Source organism: Mus caroli, unplaced genomic scaffold (genome assembly GCF_978045245.1).
Source record: "Mus caroli unplaced genomic scaffold, Mus_caroli_1 scaffold_15, whole genome shotgun sequence".
NCBI lineage: Eukaryota > Metazoa > Chordata > Mammalia > Rodentia > Muridae > Mus > Mus caroli.
In genome coordinates, this window is record NW_028227270.1 from 65,269,448 (window position 1) to 65,286,937 (window position 17,490).

Consider the following 17,490-nt stretch of genomic DNA (forward strand, 5'->3'; position numbering starts at 1 on the left):
TTTTCTTTTCTTTTCTTTTCTTTTCTTTTCTCTTCTTTTCTTATTTTTTTGGTTTTTCGAGACAGGGTTTCTCTGTGTAGCCCTGGCTGTCCTAGGACTCACTCTGTAGAGTAGGCTGGCCTCGAACTCAGAAATCCGCTTGCCTTTGCCTCCCTCCCGAGTGCTGGGATTAAAGGCGTGTGCCACCACGCCCAGCTTTAACTTTCATTTTTGAGGTCAGTTATTATGTCTGTCAATCTGAACATTTTAGGGAATTTTTTATTTGCTTAGCATTTATTGTAGGATGAGTTTGTAATTGTTCAGGCTGTTTTCTTTTTTCTTTTTTTTTTTTTTTTTGGTTTTTCAAGACAGGGTTTCTCTGTGTAGCCCTGGCTGTCCTGGAACTCACTCTGTAGACCAGGATGGCCTCGAACTCAGAAATCCGCCTGCCTCTACCTCCCAAGTGCTGGGATTAAAGGCGTGCGCCACCACACCCGGCTCAGGCTGTTTTCTTAGAGAATGGTAGACATTTTATGATTTCTCATCCCTCTCCCCACCTGAAAATTTTCTTGGGCTACAGTTTAATATTTTGTTTTGTTCTTCAGGATCCCAATTATTCATTCATATATATATATATATATATGTATATGTGTGTATATGTATATATATATATGTGTGTGTGTGTATATATATAAAATCTTTGCCTGTATTCTCGCTCATCTGCTTTATCCTAGCTTTTTTTTAAATTGCTTTTTCTGTTTCTTTTTTGGTTATCTTGATTATTATTATTATTTTTTTTAGTGCTACTTATTAAGTTTTGTTGTTGTTTTAAGATGGTTTTTCTATAAGACTCTAGCTCTCCTGTAGCTCATTGTATAGATCAGGGTGGCTTCAAACTCTTGGAGACCCACCTGCTCTGCCTCTCAAGTGCTACTTATAAGTTTTGAGGTTGAGTAGGGTTGGTATATTAGATTTTAAAAATTGATTTTGTAGGCCGGGCGTGGTGGCGCACGCCTTTAATCCCAGCACTCGGGAGGCAGAGGCAGGCGGATTTCTGAGTTCGAGGCCAGCCTGGTCTACAAAGTGAGTTCCAGGACAGCCAGAGCTATACAGAGAAACCCTGTCTCGAAAAAACCAAAAAAAAAAAAAAAAAAAAAAATTGATTTTGTAGAATTTTACTTTTTCTTTCATCAACCAACCAGTGACCAAAGAATGATTTACAATAAATGACTATATTGGATTCAAACACTTACTGAATCAAATGCCTCTGATCTTGGGTGGATGTCTACTAGTGTTTCGAATATTGGCCAGTTTTTATGTATTTCTGTGAACATGATAGTTAATCATGTTAGTATATTATACATTTCTATTTTTATGGTCTAATTGGTTCTAGATGCATGCCTTTTTTTAATTGAGAAAAGGACCTTCTTATGTCTTATGCATACCATTATTAGTTATCACTGATAATTCACAGGTTTCTACTAACCAAAAGGAAATATAGAAGAAATAGAAAAATTATTACTTTTAATGTCACCTACTCTGATCTTATTTTTTGTTTATAACAGGAAACAAAAGAGGAGAATGGATTGCAGAAAACGAAGACAAAACAGTCGAACAGATCAAAGTGTTTGGCTAAAAGAAAAGTTGCACGTAAGTTTTCATTTTCTAATTGAATTGATACAGTGTTTTCATTAGGAGACGAGAAATCTCTAGGGGTATATATGCTTCCTCTCTGGTCTGAATCTTTCAACTTTTGAAAATTTCTTAGAGAGTTACTTTAAGCCTTCCTAGAGGAGGACTATTGAAATTATAAATGTGACTTCACAGCTAGGCACCCTTCCTAGAGCTCTGGATTCTCTACCCACCTCTTAAACATTGTATGCTATGTGTGTGAGTGCTGGTAAGTGCCTGGTACCGAAAGAGTTAGTTCTCCTGGAACTGAAGGTACACATGCTTCTGAGCTGCTGTGTAATGTTGGGAACATAACTCAGGCGCCCTGTGAGAGCAGCACGTGCTCTTGACCATTGACTCATTTGTTTAGCCCCCTTTTCTTGCTGTGTAAATTTTAGAAGACAGTGCAGCTTTCAGCTGACCTCTGTTTTTCAGCAAAAGGCATGATGGGTGATGATTTACTCTTTTATGCTGACAAAAAATTTAAGTTTAATGTGGACTGGTCAAAATTGGTGTTGGCTTAGATGAGCAATTTTCCCATGGGTGGTGTTTTTACAACTTATTGCAAAGCTGAAATCCACAGTGGCAGGGCTTTGTCAAGACTCAGCTTAAGCCTGTGCCTGTCACTGTCAGAGTTTAAATCATATCTCTAGCCATATAACGAGTGGCTCAGATTGGCTCCACTACATATCTGGATACATTTCCCTGCCTTGAACCACAGCAAGTTCTGTTCTTTGACTAGAGAGTTAGGTGTGCAGCAGGCTGGCTGAGATGTAGTATTGATGCTAAAATAATTTTATGAACCTTTAGGTGGAACTGACTTGTTTTTGCCTTTTGTTGGGAACTATGTTTCAGCTCATAAACAGAAATGGGGCCAGAAGTTTGGGCTTTTGATTGAACTATCTAAAAATGTATTGGATAGTTCTTGGCAAGGGCATCCTTAAGTAGTTGCACAGATATAGAATTCAGATTACTAATTCCTGGTAAAAGTATATCTTTGGGAAACCCATTTGAAAAGGAAAAATCTGAGCCATTTTTCAGTGCTAAAATTTGTTTCTAAGAATAAAAGTGATGACAAAAACTACATTTTCCAAGTTAAAGAGCTGAAGACTGGCTTCCATGAGCAGTTCTCTGATTCAAGCTTGATGAGAAGGAGCTGATATTGTGTGAGTGAAGAGTTGCAATTAAAAGTCATAGAACTGCAAGGGAATGCCTTCCTGAGAACCAAGTAAGACAGCACTAGACACCCAGGATTCCAGGCAGATTCTCACCTATTATGGTACAGGCTGGGCTAGGACCAACCATCTTTCTGTCTTGTGTGCTCTAGAGATATCTTGGGAATATAATCTGAAATATAAAAACTGTTGTGTATGCTCCTGTCCATGTTTGGAAGTACTTACATTTGTGAGCAGCTACTTTTTTATGAAACTAAGGAAAACTATTATTGGTCCTAATTAAACGACTTAAAGGGGACTTTTTTGCAGTGTATTGCTGTCCAAGAATCACAGCCTGCAATCTCTTATACCTCTGGACATAAGAAAGAGATGTTAGTTTCAACTCTAAGGAGTTGATGAAAATCAAGTCATTCCTTTTTTTTTTTTTTTTTTTTTTTCTTCGAGACAGGGTTTCTCTGTATAGCCCTGGCTGTCCTGGAACTCACTCTGTAGACCAGGCTGGCCTCGAACTCAGAAATCCACCTGCCTCTGCCTCCCAAGTGCTGGGATTAAAGGTGTGTGCCTCCACCACCGCCTGGCTCCATTCCTATTTTTAAGCTACAGTTTTTCATTACTGTATTTGGAATACACTAGACTTGTTGGTATGAAGTCGAGTCCTCTGAGGGGGGAGTGAGGATTATTATAGGAAAGACGATTATAGGAAAGAAGACTTGTATCTTTAATTTTTTCAAAAACTATTTTTAATGATCTTAAACACGTTAACCTCCCTTGTAGCCCACCACCCACCAGAGGTAGTGGAAAAGAAAGGATACAGGGGGGGCTGGTGAGATGGCTCAGTGGGTAAGAGCACCCGACTGCTCCTCCAAAGGTCCAGAGTTCAAATCCCAGCAACCACATGGTGGCTCACAACCATCCGCAACAAGACCTGGCGCCCTCTTCTGGAGTGTCTGAAGACAGCTACAGTGTACTTACATATAATAAATAAATAAGTCTTTAAAAAAAAAAAAAGGATACAGGGGTTGTGGGGTGGAGAAGTGGACCTGTTTAGAAAGGTTCTTTGGAGAGACTCCCATCTATGTTATCTAGAAATTGGCAGTTCACTTTACAGGTTAGCAGGCAGCTTGAACCACTGGCAAACACTTTACAGGTACACCCCAGTCCAGTTCGGTAGAGTTGGGTTAGCAAACAGGAATCAGCAGTGATAGCACTACCTAGCAGAGACAGCCAGGCCTCAGCCTCGGCTTGAGTCATCAGTAGGAACCAGGAGGAACACCAGAAGTTCTCAGCTGTGCCTTTCTCAGGGAAGTGAAGATCAGTGAAGGAAGTCCCATAAACATTACACAGCTAGCTGTACCAGCAAGCCAAGCAGTGTCTCCGTTACTCCTATTTATACCCTCCAAACATCATGTGTCCTCCACGTGCCTTGCCCTAGTACAAATGGAGTGCAAATATGCAATGTAAGGCAGACCAATACATAATTGTTGTTAGCAAAGATTCCTTCATCACTTGCCCTTTCACATGTTTGCTTTAGCAGAACATCCTTTGTCCTGTGTCTGCTCCAGTGAAACCTTCCTCCATGAGTCTGCCTTAGTTTTTGACCTGTGTCCTCTTCAGGAAAATACTCCTTCATGTGTTTGCCCCAGCAAAACACCATGCAACACAGCTGACTCCAAAGAACCCTTAACCTTCCACTTCAAAGACTCAGAGACAAAAGTTAGAAATCGGGAGGGCTGCAGGTCAATACCACACCAGCCTCGAGTTTCCTTTTCGTAGCCTTATTATACTTTATAGTGCTGTGGGAAACAAAGTCACAAGCTAGGAGAGACGATGGCTGATGTACACACAGGATATCTGTTCCTACCTGGAGGCCTCCCTGTTCCTTCCACCAAGATTAATAGAACATTCTGTCCGTTGCCTTGAGCCTCAAGTGTATCCCCTTAAGTGTTCCATGTATCATCAGGCCAGGAAATCTGCCAGCAGACCCTGACCTGCCTTGACTGCCTGACAGGCAGGCTATCACAGAAGCATATGAAATGGCTTCCAACATTGGAGCACAATCTCTGAACTTGTTATTGTACCTTATACTATTTCTATTGTTGTGATAAACACCATGACCAAAAGCATCTTTGAGAAAAGAAAGGATTTATTTGGTTTGCACTTTCATATCACAGTCTGTCATTGAGGGAAGTTAGATCAGAAGCTCAAGCAGGAACTTGGAAGCCAGCACTGGTAGCAGACTGTGGAGGACTGCTGCTTACTGTCTGTCTTCCCATGGCTTGCTCCTCTTGTTGTTTTACATGGGATGCCTGTCTAAGCTGGCACCATCTAGAGTGGGCCAGGGCCTCTCACATCAATCATTAATCAAGACAATGCTTATAAGCTAATCTGATGGAGGGAATTACTCTGTGAAGTTCTCTCTTCCAGATAACTCTTGCTTATGTTGACAACAAGCACAACCATATAAAATAAACTGAATTATACTTCAAAATAAAATAAAGAACAGGAAAGAGAGCTAAGTTGTATATAAGGAAAAGAGTATGAAAAAGCATATACCAAGAAAATAGATAACTTGAACTTCATGGATAAATTCTTAAGAAGACACAAACCAAAACCGACTCAAGAAGTAGAAATTAAAGTACAACCAATATAATAAAAAATTGAATTAACAAACAGCTATGACAAAAAGTATCTATAAACAAAAAGACAGGTTTGATAGCTTCATGAGTCATCTTTGTCAAAGAGAGTGAAATATTAGTAGTTCTTCATAAGTGTCTACATATATTAGATTATGAGAGAATGCTACCCAACTTATTTCTTAAGTGTGATACCAAGACCATGGGAGATACCACAAGAAAAATACAGACTGCTATTTCTTAAGAATGTAGATGAAGGGGGCATCCTTAATGTGATCTGACGCCCTCTTCATTGTGCATCTGAAGGCAGCTGCAGTGTACTTAGATATAGAAATAAATAAATCTTAAAAAAAATGTAGATGAAGGTGAAGGCACAGGTGAGCGGGCCCCAAGAGTGTGAGAGCTGGCCCAGCCCCTCCCAAGCTGCAGCACTTGCGAGAGTGGGCCCTGTGCCTTGACTGGGCAGCACAGTGGAGCTGGCTCTAGAGGTGTGGTGTGTATGTGAGCAACCCTGAGAGCAGGAGGGCAAGAGGACAGAGCAGGAGAGCTGCCCCTGCCTCCTGCCTGTGGTGGGATTGGGTGGCTTAGTGGGAGCAGTGCTGGAGAGCTTGCCCTGGTGGTGTGGATAAGGGAGAACCTGGCAGGGTGACCAGCATAGCCACTACACAGACCCATATCCAGGGCTCTGAGTTGACCCACCCCGAAATCTCTATCATATGTGGACAGTTGGGACTCACAAAAGGGCCAGTTCATCCAAAGCTGTAGGATCTCCATGACATAAGGTAACAACAGGATAACCGGGAGGAGTCCTGAGCGGATCCAATATTGACTGTGTTACAGAAGTCAGACACCTCAAAACAGAACAGTGAGTCAGTGCAATGAACATTTGCAAGTGAAGATGTATGGACAGAGGGATATATGTGGACCACTATAACACACTACAGCTTCCATGATGAGATGGTTTCTATGCTTGTTTGCTTTTTATTTGGGGGAGAGGTTGCAAGAGGAAAAGGCAGATATGAGGGATGGTAAGATGAGTGGGACTAGGGTGCATGATGTGAATGAAACTTGCAAAGACTCATAAAGAAGTAAACACAATGTAAAAATACCACCATTGCTTGAAATTGAACCCAAGGCTTCCTGTAAGTAAGCTCTGTACCAGCTAAGCTACATCTTTATCTTTCTTTCACACGAGCACTCTATACCCACACATTTGGTTTCTCTTTCTTTCACACGAGCACTCTATACCCACACATTTGGTTTCTCTTTCTTTCACACGAGCATTCTATACCCACACATTTGGCTGTATAATCGCTAACTTTAGCTTTCCTCATAGGTTTTGAAAAATGCATATCTTCATTTTCATTCATTTCAGAGATTTTTTCTTTTTTTTTTAATTTCCTTTTTGGTTTTGGTTTTTGAGGGTATTTCTGTTACAGAGCTCTGGCTATTCTGGACTTGCTTTATAGATCAGGCTGGCCTGGAACTCAAAAATACCTGCCTGCCTCTGCATCTGCCTCTCGAGTGCTGGGACATTAAAGGCATGAGCTATCAAGCCTAGCCAATCTCAGAATTTCTTAGTAGTTCTCTAGTGTTCTTTTTTTATTTATGGAATCCTGAGTGTGTTCAGATATCTAGTGTCCAATATCTTATTTCTGGAGGATATTAATTATTAGTATTTTTTGTTACTACTTTTTTACATTTTCAGATTTTAGATCTTCATACTAAAGGTTTTCCTTTGGTATCTGGTAGATTGTCTTGATTGCTTAGATTTAAAAGGAGGATATTTAAGAACTGATTTGAAACATAATGTATCTATGGGGGTACCTGTGTATGTATGCATCTTTTACTGTCTGCCCTTATGTGCCTATGGGAGCAAATAGAACATCAACTTAACATGTTAAGATCATCTTTGGAGATAAATTTTATTGCAGCATTTTAAATTTAAATTTATTTTTGACAATTTCACTCATGTATATGATGTGCAATCTGATCATATTCACTCCTACTTCTCTTATCCTTGACTCTCATCAATTCTGCTTTCTCTATAAATTCCTCTCCTGCTTCCATGACTTTTGTTTTTTATTTTGTTTTGTGACTATATTAGTTGGGGTTCTCTAGAGGAACAGAACTGGTAGAATGAATATGTGTGTGTGTGTGTGTGTGTGTACACAAGTATAGGATTTATTAGAGTGGATTATGGCTGTGGTTCAACTAGTCTTAACAGTGTCTCCAATGGAAAGTCCAAGAATCCAATCGTCTTTCAGTCTGTGAGTCTGGATGTCTCAGCTAATCTTTAGTACTCATCAGAATCCCAAAGAAGGCTCTAATACCTGCCTCAGCAGCAGGTTATAGCTTGGCCGTGAGAAAAGCAGGCCGAAGGCAAAAGCTCCCTTCTTCCATGTCTTTTATGTAGGCTGCCATGAGAGGGCGTGGCCCAGATTTAGGCCAGGTCTTCTGACCCCAAATAATCTGGATTTAAGATGTGTCTTCCTACCGCAAATGATCCAGTTAACTAAAATATCACTCACAACTAGCTGTTTGGGTTTGTAATTAATTCCAGATGTAGTCAGGTTGACAACCAAGAATAACCATCACAGAGATAGATTGATTTTTAACTAGGGCTGTCCTTGTGAGGGTAGGTATAGAGCTCTCCACCAGAGCATAAGATGATTATACTGCTGAAGACATAACTCATCCAACTTAATTCATGTTTCCTTATGTTGAAGGCATTGAATGAGAATATTTGGGGATGTTTGCTATGTTTTTCTTTTCTTTCTCTCTCTCTCTCTCTCTCTCTCTTTTTTTTTTTTTTTTTTTGAGACAAGGGTTTCTCTGTATAGCCCTGGCTATCCTGGAACTCACTTTGTAGACCAGGCTGGCCTCAGAAATCCGCCTGCCTCTGCCTCCCCAGTGCTGGAATTAAAGGCGTGCACCACCAACGCCCGGCATTTGCTATGTTTTAATCGATAAGGATGATGCAATGTATTCCAGTTCAATTTTAAGCCAGTAGTTTTTGTTTTCCAACTTTGTTACTAAGTTCTTTTAATACAATACTAGGAATGTATGATAGATTCTTTGCTAACTGTTATAAAAAGTATTTTAGCTTATCTTGGAAATTTCATGACCTAGACTTGGAATCAGCCATTTCTCTGGTATACTACAGTTGCTGTTAGTTGAAAACAATAAATAAATAACAACTAAGGATTTGTTAAGTTGAATAAATTAGAAGATTTTGAGATCTGGAGATATATGTGGTTTAGCTTAGCATGAAAGAAGCCCTGGTTGAATCTCTATCACTATATAAAGTAGGTGATGTGTGCTATAATCCTAGTGTAACTAGAGGCAGAAATTCAGGTTCATCCTCAAGGCCAGCCTGGACTACATCAGACCCATCATAAATACACAAAGATTCTGAAGAGTAAAATTGTTCTGGTTAAATGTTCAGCATAAAGCAGTGTGGTATTTAGCAAAAAGAGCTCTGTAATGGTTTTTGTTTATTTATGTAACAGTTACTGATTGACAGACTCTCTCATGTGCCAGAGATGCAATAATGAACACTATAGGCTAGCACTATGCCTTTGTGGGGGCTTATGCTCTAGTCAACCCATGGTTCTTATAACTGCTACTAATGTGTTTGTTTTGGTCTTTCCCGATAGGGCTTTTGTGTGTATCCTTGCCTGTCCTGGAACTCATTCTGTAGACCAGGCTGGCTTCAAACTCACAGAGATCTGCCTGCCTCTGCCTCCAGAGTGCAGGGTTTATAAAGATGTGTGCCTCCAATGCTTGGGGGCTACTAATGATCCTGACCACACCTTACCTTATGTGACTTCCTTATTAGAGTACAAATCATACTGTATGGTTTATAGTATTATCAGTTGACAGTTTAATGATTCTGCTTTTTTGCCTTCATGCTAATTTGGTGTTTGTGGTATTCTCTCCTTCTTTACACTCTTACAGACATGTCAGAAGACGAACAATTTGCTTTGGCTCTCAAGATGAGTGAGCAGGAAGCTAGGGAGGTGAACAACCAGGAGGAGAAAGAAGAGGAGCTCTTGCGGAAAGCCATTGCTGAAAGCCTGAATGTAAATATGCTGTTGGAAGTTTGTGGGGTTTATTAATAATGTTCTCAGTTATTTATTGGTTGATGTAGTTGTATGAGAAATGAGCTTTGGTAGTTTATAGGGTTTTCAGTTAATAAAAAAATCTCACTCCTTTTTTTTTTTTTTGTTTAAAGTCCATGTTGCTGATTAATCTGGGTGGAGTGCTTTTGTTGCCATATGAGTTTGATTCTGCTTCACAGATTTTTCAGTCAGTGGCTTAAAAGAATCATAGAGCTTCTGAAGGGTTGTAGAATACCCCAAATCCCCAAAGCTCCGGGGTCAGATGTTCACCCCTCCCCCCTCATTTGTGGGGACAGCAAAGAAAATGAGAGAAAGAGTGGGCAGTTTAAAAATAAATAGCTAGGTGGTGGTTACAATGCCTTTAATCCCAGGCAGAGCTCAAAAGGCAGAGGCAGTTACATCTCTGAGTTTGAGGCCAGCCTGGTCTAAGGGCAAGTTCCAGAGCAGCCAGGGCTACACAGAGAAGTCCTGTCTCAAAAACCAAAACCAAACCAAATCAACAACAAACAAAACCAGAAAAAAATATTAAATTATGACGTGAATATATTTAATAGAAATTAAACAATATAAGGATACTTGCCAGTGGCAGATTCTGAGCAATCCTTGATTCTCTTTGCTTGTTAGCTTGTTTGTTTGAGCCTCCTAGAAGGAAGTTCAAGTAGTCCCTGACTTCAGCCTTCTGAAAAGCTTAGGACTAGAGGCATATATCACCATGTGAATATATATCTCTAACCTAACCATTCTATATACTATATACCCTCCATATTAGGAAGAGTATAGTAAATATATATAGGTATTCACTTTACATTGGGGAATACATTTGAATCGAGCAGCTATATCTGAAGAGGAGAAACTCCTAGGGACAGTGGCCTCCTATTTTTGTCCTTCCTGTGACTCTTCATATACAGCTATTTTAAAAATAAACCTGGTCTGGTATGGGATCACTTGTTTCAGAGTTGCTGGTCTTCTGCTGCTTCTGCTACCAGATCTCGGCCTCTGGCTACTGGACCATCTTCACATTCCCATCAAGAGAACACCAAAGACTCTGCGACCACTGAAGGCATGTCTTCCTGTTCTGACTCCTACTCATCAAGTATAACTATATCACTTCTGCTGAGAGTAGAGATAGAGATGCCCCAAATCCTTGTTATGATATTGAAGAAGTCCAAACAGAAATAGTTGAAATTTTATTAATATTCAACAAACATACTTTTATCTCCAAGGAAAGAACACTCTTGGCTAAAGCCAAAGAACGGCTTTTCATAGCCACATTTTGTAATTCTCGATAAGTGATAGCTTACCAAGCTGTCTTCATTCAAAACAAATTTGTCCTTAGCCCTACTTTTTCTCAAATACCTACAGGCGTATGGCAGCTGGTACCTCCATCACTGTGTAAAGGCTCACATGTCAGTCAGGGAAACGAGGCTGAGCAAAGAAAGGAGCCCTGGGACCACAATGAAAACACTGAAGAGGAGCCGGTCTCTGGCAGCTCAGGAAGCTGGGACCAGTCAAGCCAGCCAGTGTTTGAGAATGAGAACGTTAAATGTTTTGACAGATGTACTGGCCACTTGGCTGAGCACACACAGTGTGGGAAGCCACAGGAAAGTACTGGGAGTGGTTATGCTTTTTCCAAAGCTGTCCAGGGTAGGGGGGACACGTCTAGGCAATGCCTTCCTATCCCAGCAGACACAAAAGGTCTCCAGGACACTGGGGGCACTGTGCACTACTACTGGGGTATTCCATTCTGCCCTGCTGGAGTAGATCCCAATCAATACACCAATGTCATTCTCTGCCAGTTAGAGGTTTATCAGAAGAGCCTGAAAATGGCTCAGAGACAGCTTATTAAAAAAAGAGGGTTTGGGGAACCAGTGTTACCTAGACCTCCTTTTCTGATCCAGAATGAATGTGGCCAAGAAGATCAGACTAGTGACAAAAATGAAGGCATCTCAGAAGATATGGGAGATGAAGCCAAAGAGGAAAGGCAGGAATCTAGGGCATCTGTCTGGCACTCAGAAACCAAGGATTTTCAAAAAAGTCCAATTAAAAGCTTGAAACAGAAACTTTTGTTGGAGGAAGAACCAACAACCAGTCGTGGTCAGGTAAGGGTCAGTGGTGTTGTAATTAAGGATCATTTATTTACAGCTAAAATAATAATTAACTATTTTTTGTGGTCTTTCCCTCTATCTGCTTATTAAAATAATATATGATCACTATATAAAATAAGAAAAGTCAAAAAAAAAAAAAAAGAGAAAAGAAAAGGACCTTGGTATGGTAGTATACCTATAATCCTAGCACTCAGGAGGGTGAAGCAGTCTGGCCAGCCTAGGCTACATTGTGAGATCTTGTCTCAAAAACAAACAAACAAACAAAAAAAACCCAATAGTTTTCTGCTCTCCAACCACCGAAAGGCAATCATCACCATTTCTATACCTATAAAACACATTTTTATTTTTATTTTCAGTTTTAAGCAAAATGGAGACTCTTCTGCACAAACTTTGTTCATTTCTTTTACTTTATAATTTACCAGAAATCTTTCTCTACTTATCCGATATACATCAACACATTATTTCATCTTGTTAGTGTATACCATATTTTCATTTCCAAACTTTTTATTTTTAAAATGTTTTTCTACAGACGATGTTTTAAAATATTCAAGGAAATGCAAATTAAAAATATATATTTGTCTTTCAGCTACACCTTCTAGCCAGACATTTCCCCTCTTTGGATTCAATCCATGCTACTAATTTTTAGCGTATCCTTCCATGATATTTTATGTAATATAAAAAATATATATTCTTTTCCCCATTTTTTTTTTTGACAAGTGTCAATGTGAAAAGCACAGCTCTCATCTCAGAAGGCGTAAGAATTAATTTATTCTGTAGCCATATATGAATTGATATAAGCTGGGAACACAGATTTAGGTTATCCCAAATTACATGTTCCAGCAAGGTATCAGTTTTATAGTAAATGCACAAAGAAAGTTATAGCTAAAAACACTTCTCAGGGGCTGGAGAGAGGGCTCAGCGGGTTAGAGCACTTGCTGCTTTTCCCGAGGACCAGGGTGTGACTCCCATTTCACAGCCGTCTGTGACTCGCTTCATCCGGGTGATGGAATGCCTCTGTTTTCTGAGGATACCAGCACTCAGTGTGCATCTATCCTCATGTCGACACACACCTTTACACAATTAAAAATACTACAAATATATTTAAAAAGAAATTATTTTTCAAATAACGTTGGTGAGAATATCAGGTAGATTGCAGTGAAAATGAGGGAATCTCTGTATAGGCCTCAGATACTGTCTGATGACGTTCTTAGCTTTTGGGTTGGTGGGAGCTGGGGGTCTGTTCATATATTCCATTACCTGATAGTCAAAAGAATGTTTATTCACACACACAGCTAATCAATAAATGGCTGTTTTGGGGCTAAGAAAATTTGGTTCCAGACATGCAACCTTATAGTCTTTCCACAGTCACTGAGGTTCTGATCACTTAAACAGCCTTGTAGAGTGCTCCGTGTAGATGTAGCTTTTTTTTTTTTTTTTTTTTTTTCTGGGAACTTCAGTTCCTATAGGTTCTCATGTAGCCCAGGCTTGCCTCAGACTTGTGTAGCAAGGATGACCTTGAACTTGTGATTCTCTTGCTGCCGTCTGCAGAGTATTGGGGTTACAGGCAAGTATTTTTATCCTGTGCTTTCTATAGTACAGGGAATGGCATCCAAGACTTCCTGCATGCTAGGTAAGCACTGCTCACTGAGACATGTCTTTAGCTCTCTGCCTTTCATTTACACAAATGATAGTTTACTGTATACATTCTTTTGTTCTTTTTTGTTTAGTAATTCTGAGATTATTCTATAACAATATTCAGTTTAATACACACACACACACCATGCTTTATTTGGAGATATGGGATATACTGGTATTGGATAAATCATAACTTATTCAGTAGCTGGCTGGTGAGCATGTAAGTTGTCTCTTATATTTTTCTATGCCAAGTAGTCCTGTATTCAAGGTATTAGTACCTTGAATAGTCGTAGAATAATTTCTTATAGATACAAGGATTAGAGATGCTTACATTACAGTTTTGTTAACTATTACTGAATTGTCATCTATAGAAAATCAAACACTTGCATTCCCATCAGAGGTATATGAATACTAGCGCCTCAAACCTGCACCAGCATGATATATTCAGACTGAATGATATTTTCTGATATAGAGATGAAAAAAATCTCTATATAGTGTTTTAGTCTTCCTTCCTTCCTTCCTTCCTTCCTTCCTTCCTTCCTTCCTTCCTTCCTTCCTTCCTCTCTCTCTTTCTTCCCTCTTTTGTGTGTGTCCTGTGTGCACAAATGCCATAGTGTGCAAGGTCAGAAGACAACTTGCAGGGGTCAGCTTCCTTCCTCCACCATGACAATCCTAGCAGAGATAATCTGTGATATAAGTTAAGACAGTTTCCCAGTTTATTCTTTCTCATCATGGTATATTTCTAATTTTGCTCTGGTGACTTTTTCTAATGAACCCAGTCTCCTTTTGGGGACATTTAAATTGCTGTCTTAGTCTATTTCTAATATGGCTAGATAGTATTATGTATGGACATTGTGTATCTTGTTTCTCTACCTTTCTTTAAACTATTTAGAAATAGGAATTGTTATTTCCCATTTTATAGATGTAAAGATTGATACTAAAAGGGGTTTGCAGCCCCATAAGATGAACAACAATGTGAACTAATCAGTACCCCCAGAGCTCCCAGGGACCAAACCACCAACCAAAGAGTACACATGGTGGGACTCATAGCTCCAGCTGCATATGTAGCAGAGGATGGCCTTGTCAGGCATCAATGGGAGGAGAGGCCTTTGGTCCTGTGAAGATGCTATGCCCCAGTATAGGGGACTGCCAGGGCCAGGAAGCAGGAGTAGGTGGGTTGGTGAGCAGGGGAAGGGGGGGGGTATGAGGGAAGGGGACTTTCGGAGGGGAAACCAGGAAAGGGGATAACATTTGAAATGTAAAGAAAATATCTAATAAAAAAAACTGATACTAAATGGCTTGCTAAAGATACAAAATTACTAAAACACAAAAGTCAAAACTATAGGAATACTTTTAGGAGCTCTCACTTCATAAATCTTTATTGTAAGGAAACCAAACAAATACAGTAACAAGAGAAACTAAAAACTCAAGGTCTAGTAACAGAAATTGTAATAAAAACTTTAGTAATAAAACAGACTACTCAGCCGGGCAGTGGTGGCACACACCTTTAATCCCAGTGCTTGGGAGGCAGAGACAGGCGGATTTCTGAGTTCGAGGCCAGCCTGGTCTACAAAGTGAGTTCCAGGACAGCCAGGGCTACACAGAGAAACCTTGTCTCGAAAATAAATAAATAAATAAATAAATAGAACCCAGAATACTCTAAAAATTATACTTAATAATGGGTTTGTAGTTATATGATGCTTTGTAATATACAGAAGGAAGTTAGGGATGGGTGTGAGCTGTCAGTCGGTGGAGAGCTGAGTCGGTCTTCTGCAAGAACAGCAAGTGTTCTTAATTTTGACCCATCTCTTCAGCCCCATCTTTATGTAGTTGTAAGGATAAAAGTGAGTTTATATAAAATGTCTAGTGCAATGCTTTTGTTTTGTTTGTGTTTTTTTGGTGTGTGTGTGTGTGTATGTGTGTGTGTGTATACACATAATATGCATGCGTGTTAGAGATTAGAGGCCAGAGGTTGACATTGTCTTTGTTATTTTGCATTTTACTTAAAAAAAGAGCAACACACTTTTAAAGACATTTATGTATGTATGTATGTATGTATGTACTGGGGGAGGAGAGGTTGTAACAACTCAGGAGTGAAGGTCAGAAGACAGCTGTGGACTCAGTTCTGTCGGTTGTAACAACTCAGGAGTGAAGGTCAGAAGACAGCTGTGGACTCAGTTCTGTCGGTTGCTTGACCTGGGGTTGGTACTTCTCTCCTTTCCTAAGTCAACGGAATTCTGTTATGTGGCCGCTAGGTGTCAGTGTTTCACTTAAAGAGTTGGGTGTATTATTTATTGTTGCTGTTATTTTAATGCAAGGGTTTCTAGAAAGTTGTGTGTGTGTGTGTTTAGGTCAGAGGGTAACCTATGGGGAATTATTTCTCTCCTTTTGCTACGTAAGGCCCAGGGATGGAACTTGGATTGTCAGGCTTGGTAGCAAGTGTCTTTTCCTCTGAGCCATCTTGCTGGCCTGTTGCTGCTGTACAACTTTTCTTTTGATTATAGATTCAGGTTTCTTCCTTTTTATCTTCTCCTTTCTTTCCCCCTTCTTTTATATGTCATCATTTATTAGAATCATAGAGGGATGCCAAACTTGCTTAGGGTATGGATAACATGTTAAACCCTGAACACGTTACCGAGTCGTCGTCAGAGAAGCTTTCCCTGGAAGAAGCTTCCTAGCCGGGGTACTTCCTCAGGAAGCCCACTTAAGATGGCATCACTGGCTTTCTTCATGGGACTCACAATGTAGACTCAGACTAGCCTTGAACTCACAGAAATCTGCTTGCCTCTGCCTCCCAAGTGCTGGCATTAATGTACCATTATACCTGGGTTATTATTTTGTTTTAAGGCAGGGCCCTTTATATAGCTCTGGCTAGCCAGGAGCTTGATATGTAGACAAGGCTAGCCTTGAGCTCCCAGGTATCTATCTGCCTCTGTTTCCCAAGTGCTAGGATAAAAGGCATGGGCTACTATGGCTGGCCTTTGTTTTATTGTTATTATTAACTGTTAAGTGATAATTTGGATTTTTTTAAATTTTGTTTTTATTTTTAGAGAAAGAAACTTGGGCTGAGGAGAACATTCAGTTGGAACTGATTGTCATGCAAATTCCATCCCTAGAACCTATGTCAAATAGGCTGGGTGTGGTGGTGGCTGGAGAGTTGGAGACAGGTGGACGGATACCTTGGGGCTAAGCATCCAGCTTAGTCAGTGAGGTCAATGAGGGAAGTGTTTTTAAAATAAAGGTGCTTGTCACCACCAAGAAAAAGGACCTGAATTTGATCCTCAGAAATCACATGGTGGAAAGTGAGAACTGACCCTTGCAACTTGTCCTTTGGCTTCCACATGTGCCCCAGTGACTTGTGTATCCTTCCCCAAAGGGAGATGAATGTAAAACAAAACACAGCGACACCCAAGGGAGCTATGGCTTAGTGTGGTGGTGGTGCCTTTAATCCCAGAGGAGGAGCACTGTGAACTGGGCACCAGCCTGGTCTTCATAGAGCGAGACTCTGTTATAAACGAACAAAAACCAGAGGCGGCTAGAGCTTCTGAGGAAGGGCATCCAGGGTTGCCCTCTGGTTTCCATGTAAACATGCACTAAATAAGTAACAAAGGGAAACGTACGTTCTCCTGTGTAGTCAGATGTTTCCTGTGTCTTTCCAGTCTTCCCAAGGTCTGTTTGTTGAAGAAACTTCTGAAGAAGGTCTGAAGAGTTCTGAAGGAGACAACTCTGTGCCCACCACGCAAAGGTGAGGGCGTATTCTGCCGTGGGTCTCAGGTCTCTTTCTACAGTATGAGGGGAAGGAAAAGGAACCTCTTGAAAGATTATATACATGGAAAACTGGCCAGGGAACTTTTCTCTCCTTTATGTGTGGAGGTTGGAAATCATTTTTCTTTTTCTTTCTTTTTTTTTTTTTTTTTGGTTTTTCGAGACAGGGTTTCTCTGTATAGCCCTGGCTGTCCTGGAACTCACTCTGTAGACCAGGCTGGCCTTGAACTCAGAAATCCACCTGCCTCTGCCTCCCAAGTGCTGGGATTAAAGGCATGCACCACCACTGCCTGGCTATCATTTTTCACTGTAAGTTTGCAAATGTGTATTTCTTAGAAGCCTGGGAGAGGTTTTCTTACCCACTCTAGTCAGTTTAGCATAAATCTCACAGTTTATTACTTTC

At 40.3% G+C, this 17,490-nt stretch overlaps 1 protein-coding gene across 4 annotated transcripts in view; it reads left to right on the forward strand.

Moving 5' to 3' along the window:
• The window catches only part of Uimc1 (ubiquitin interaction motif containing 1), a 69,472-nt gene that overhangs the window by 13,067 nt on the left and 38,915 nt on the right, over positions 1-17,490 (forward strand). For 2 of the 4 annotated variants that reach the window (XM_021180058.2, XM_085831058.1), the window contains exons 3-7: positions 1,545-1,629; positions 9,419-9,543; positions 10,537-10,642; positions 10,945-11,681; positions 16,982-17,067. In XM_021180058.2, coding sequence (XP_021035717.1) covers positions 1,545-1,629; positions 9,419-9,543; positions 10,537-10,642; positions 10,945-11,681; positions 16,982-17,067 — 1,139 coding nt within the window. Of the gene's footprint in view, positions 1-1,544; positions 1,630-9,418; positions 9,544-10,536; positions 10,643-10,944; positions 11,682-16,981; positions 17,068-17,490 lie in introns of those variants that run through there. The other 2 variants (XM_021180059.3, XM_029468390.2) reach the window with 2 other exon arrangements.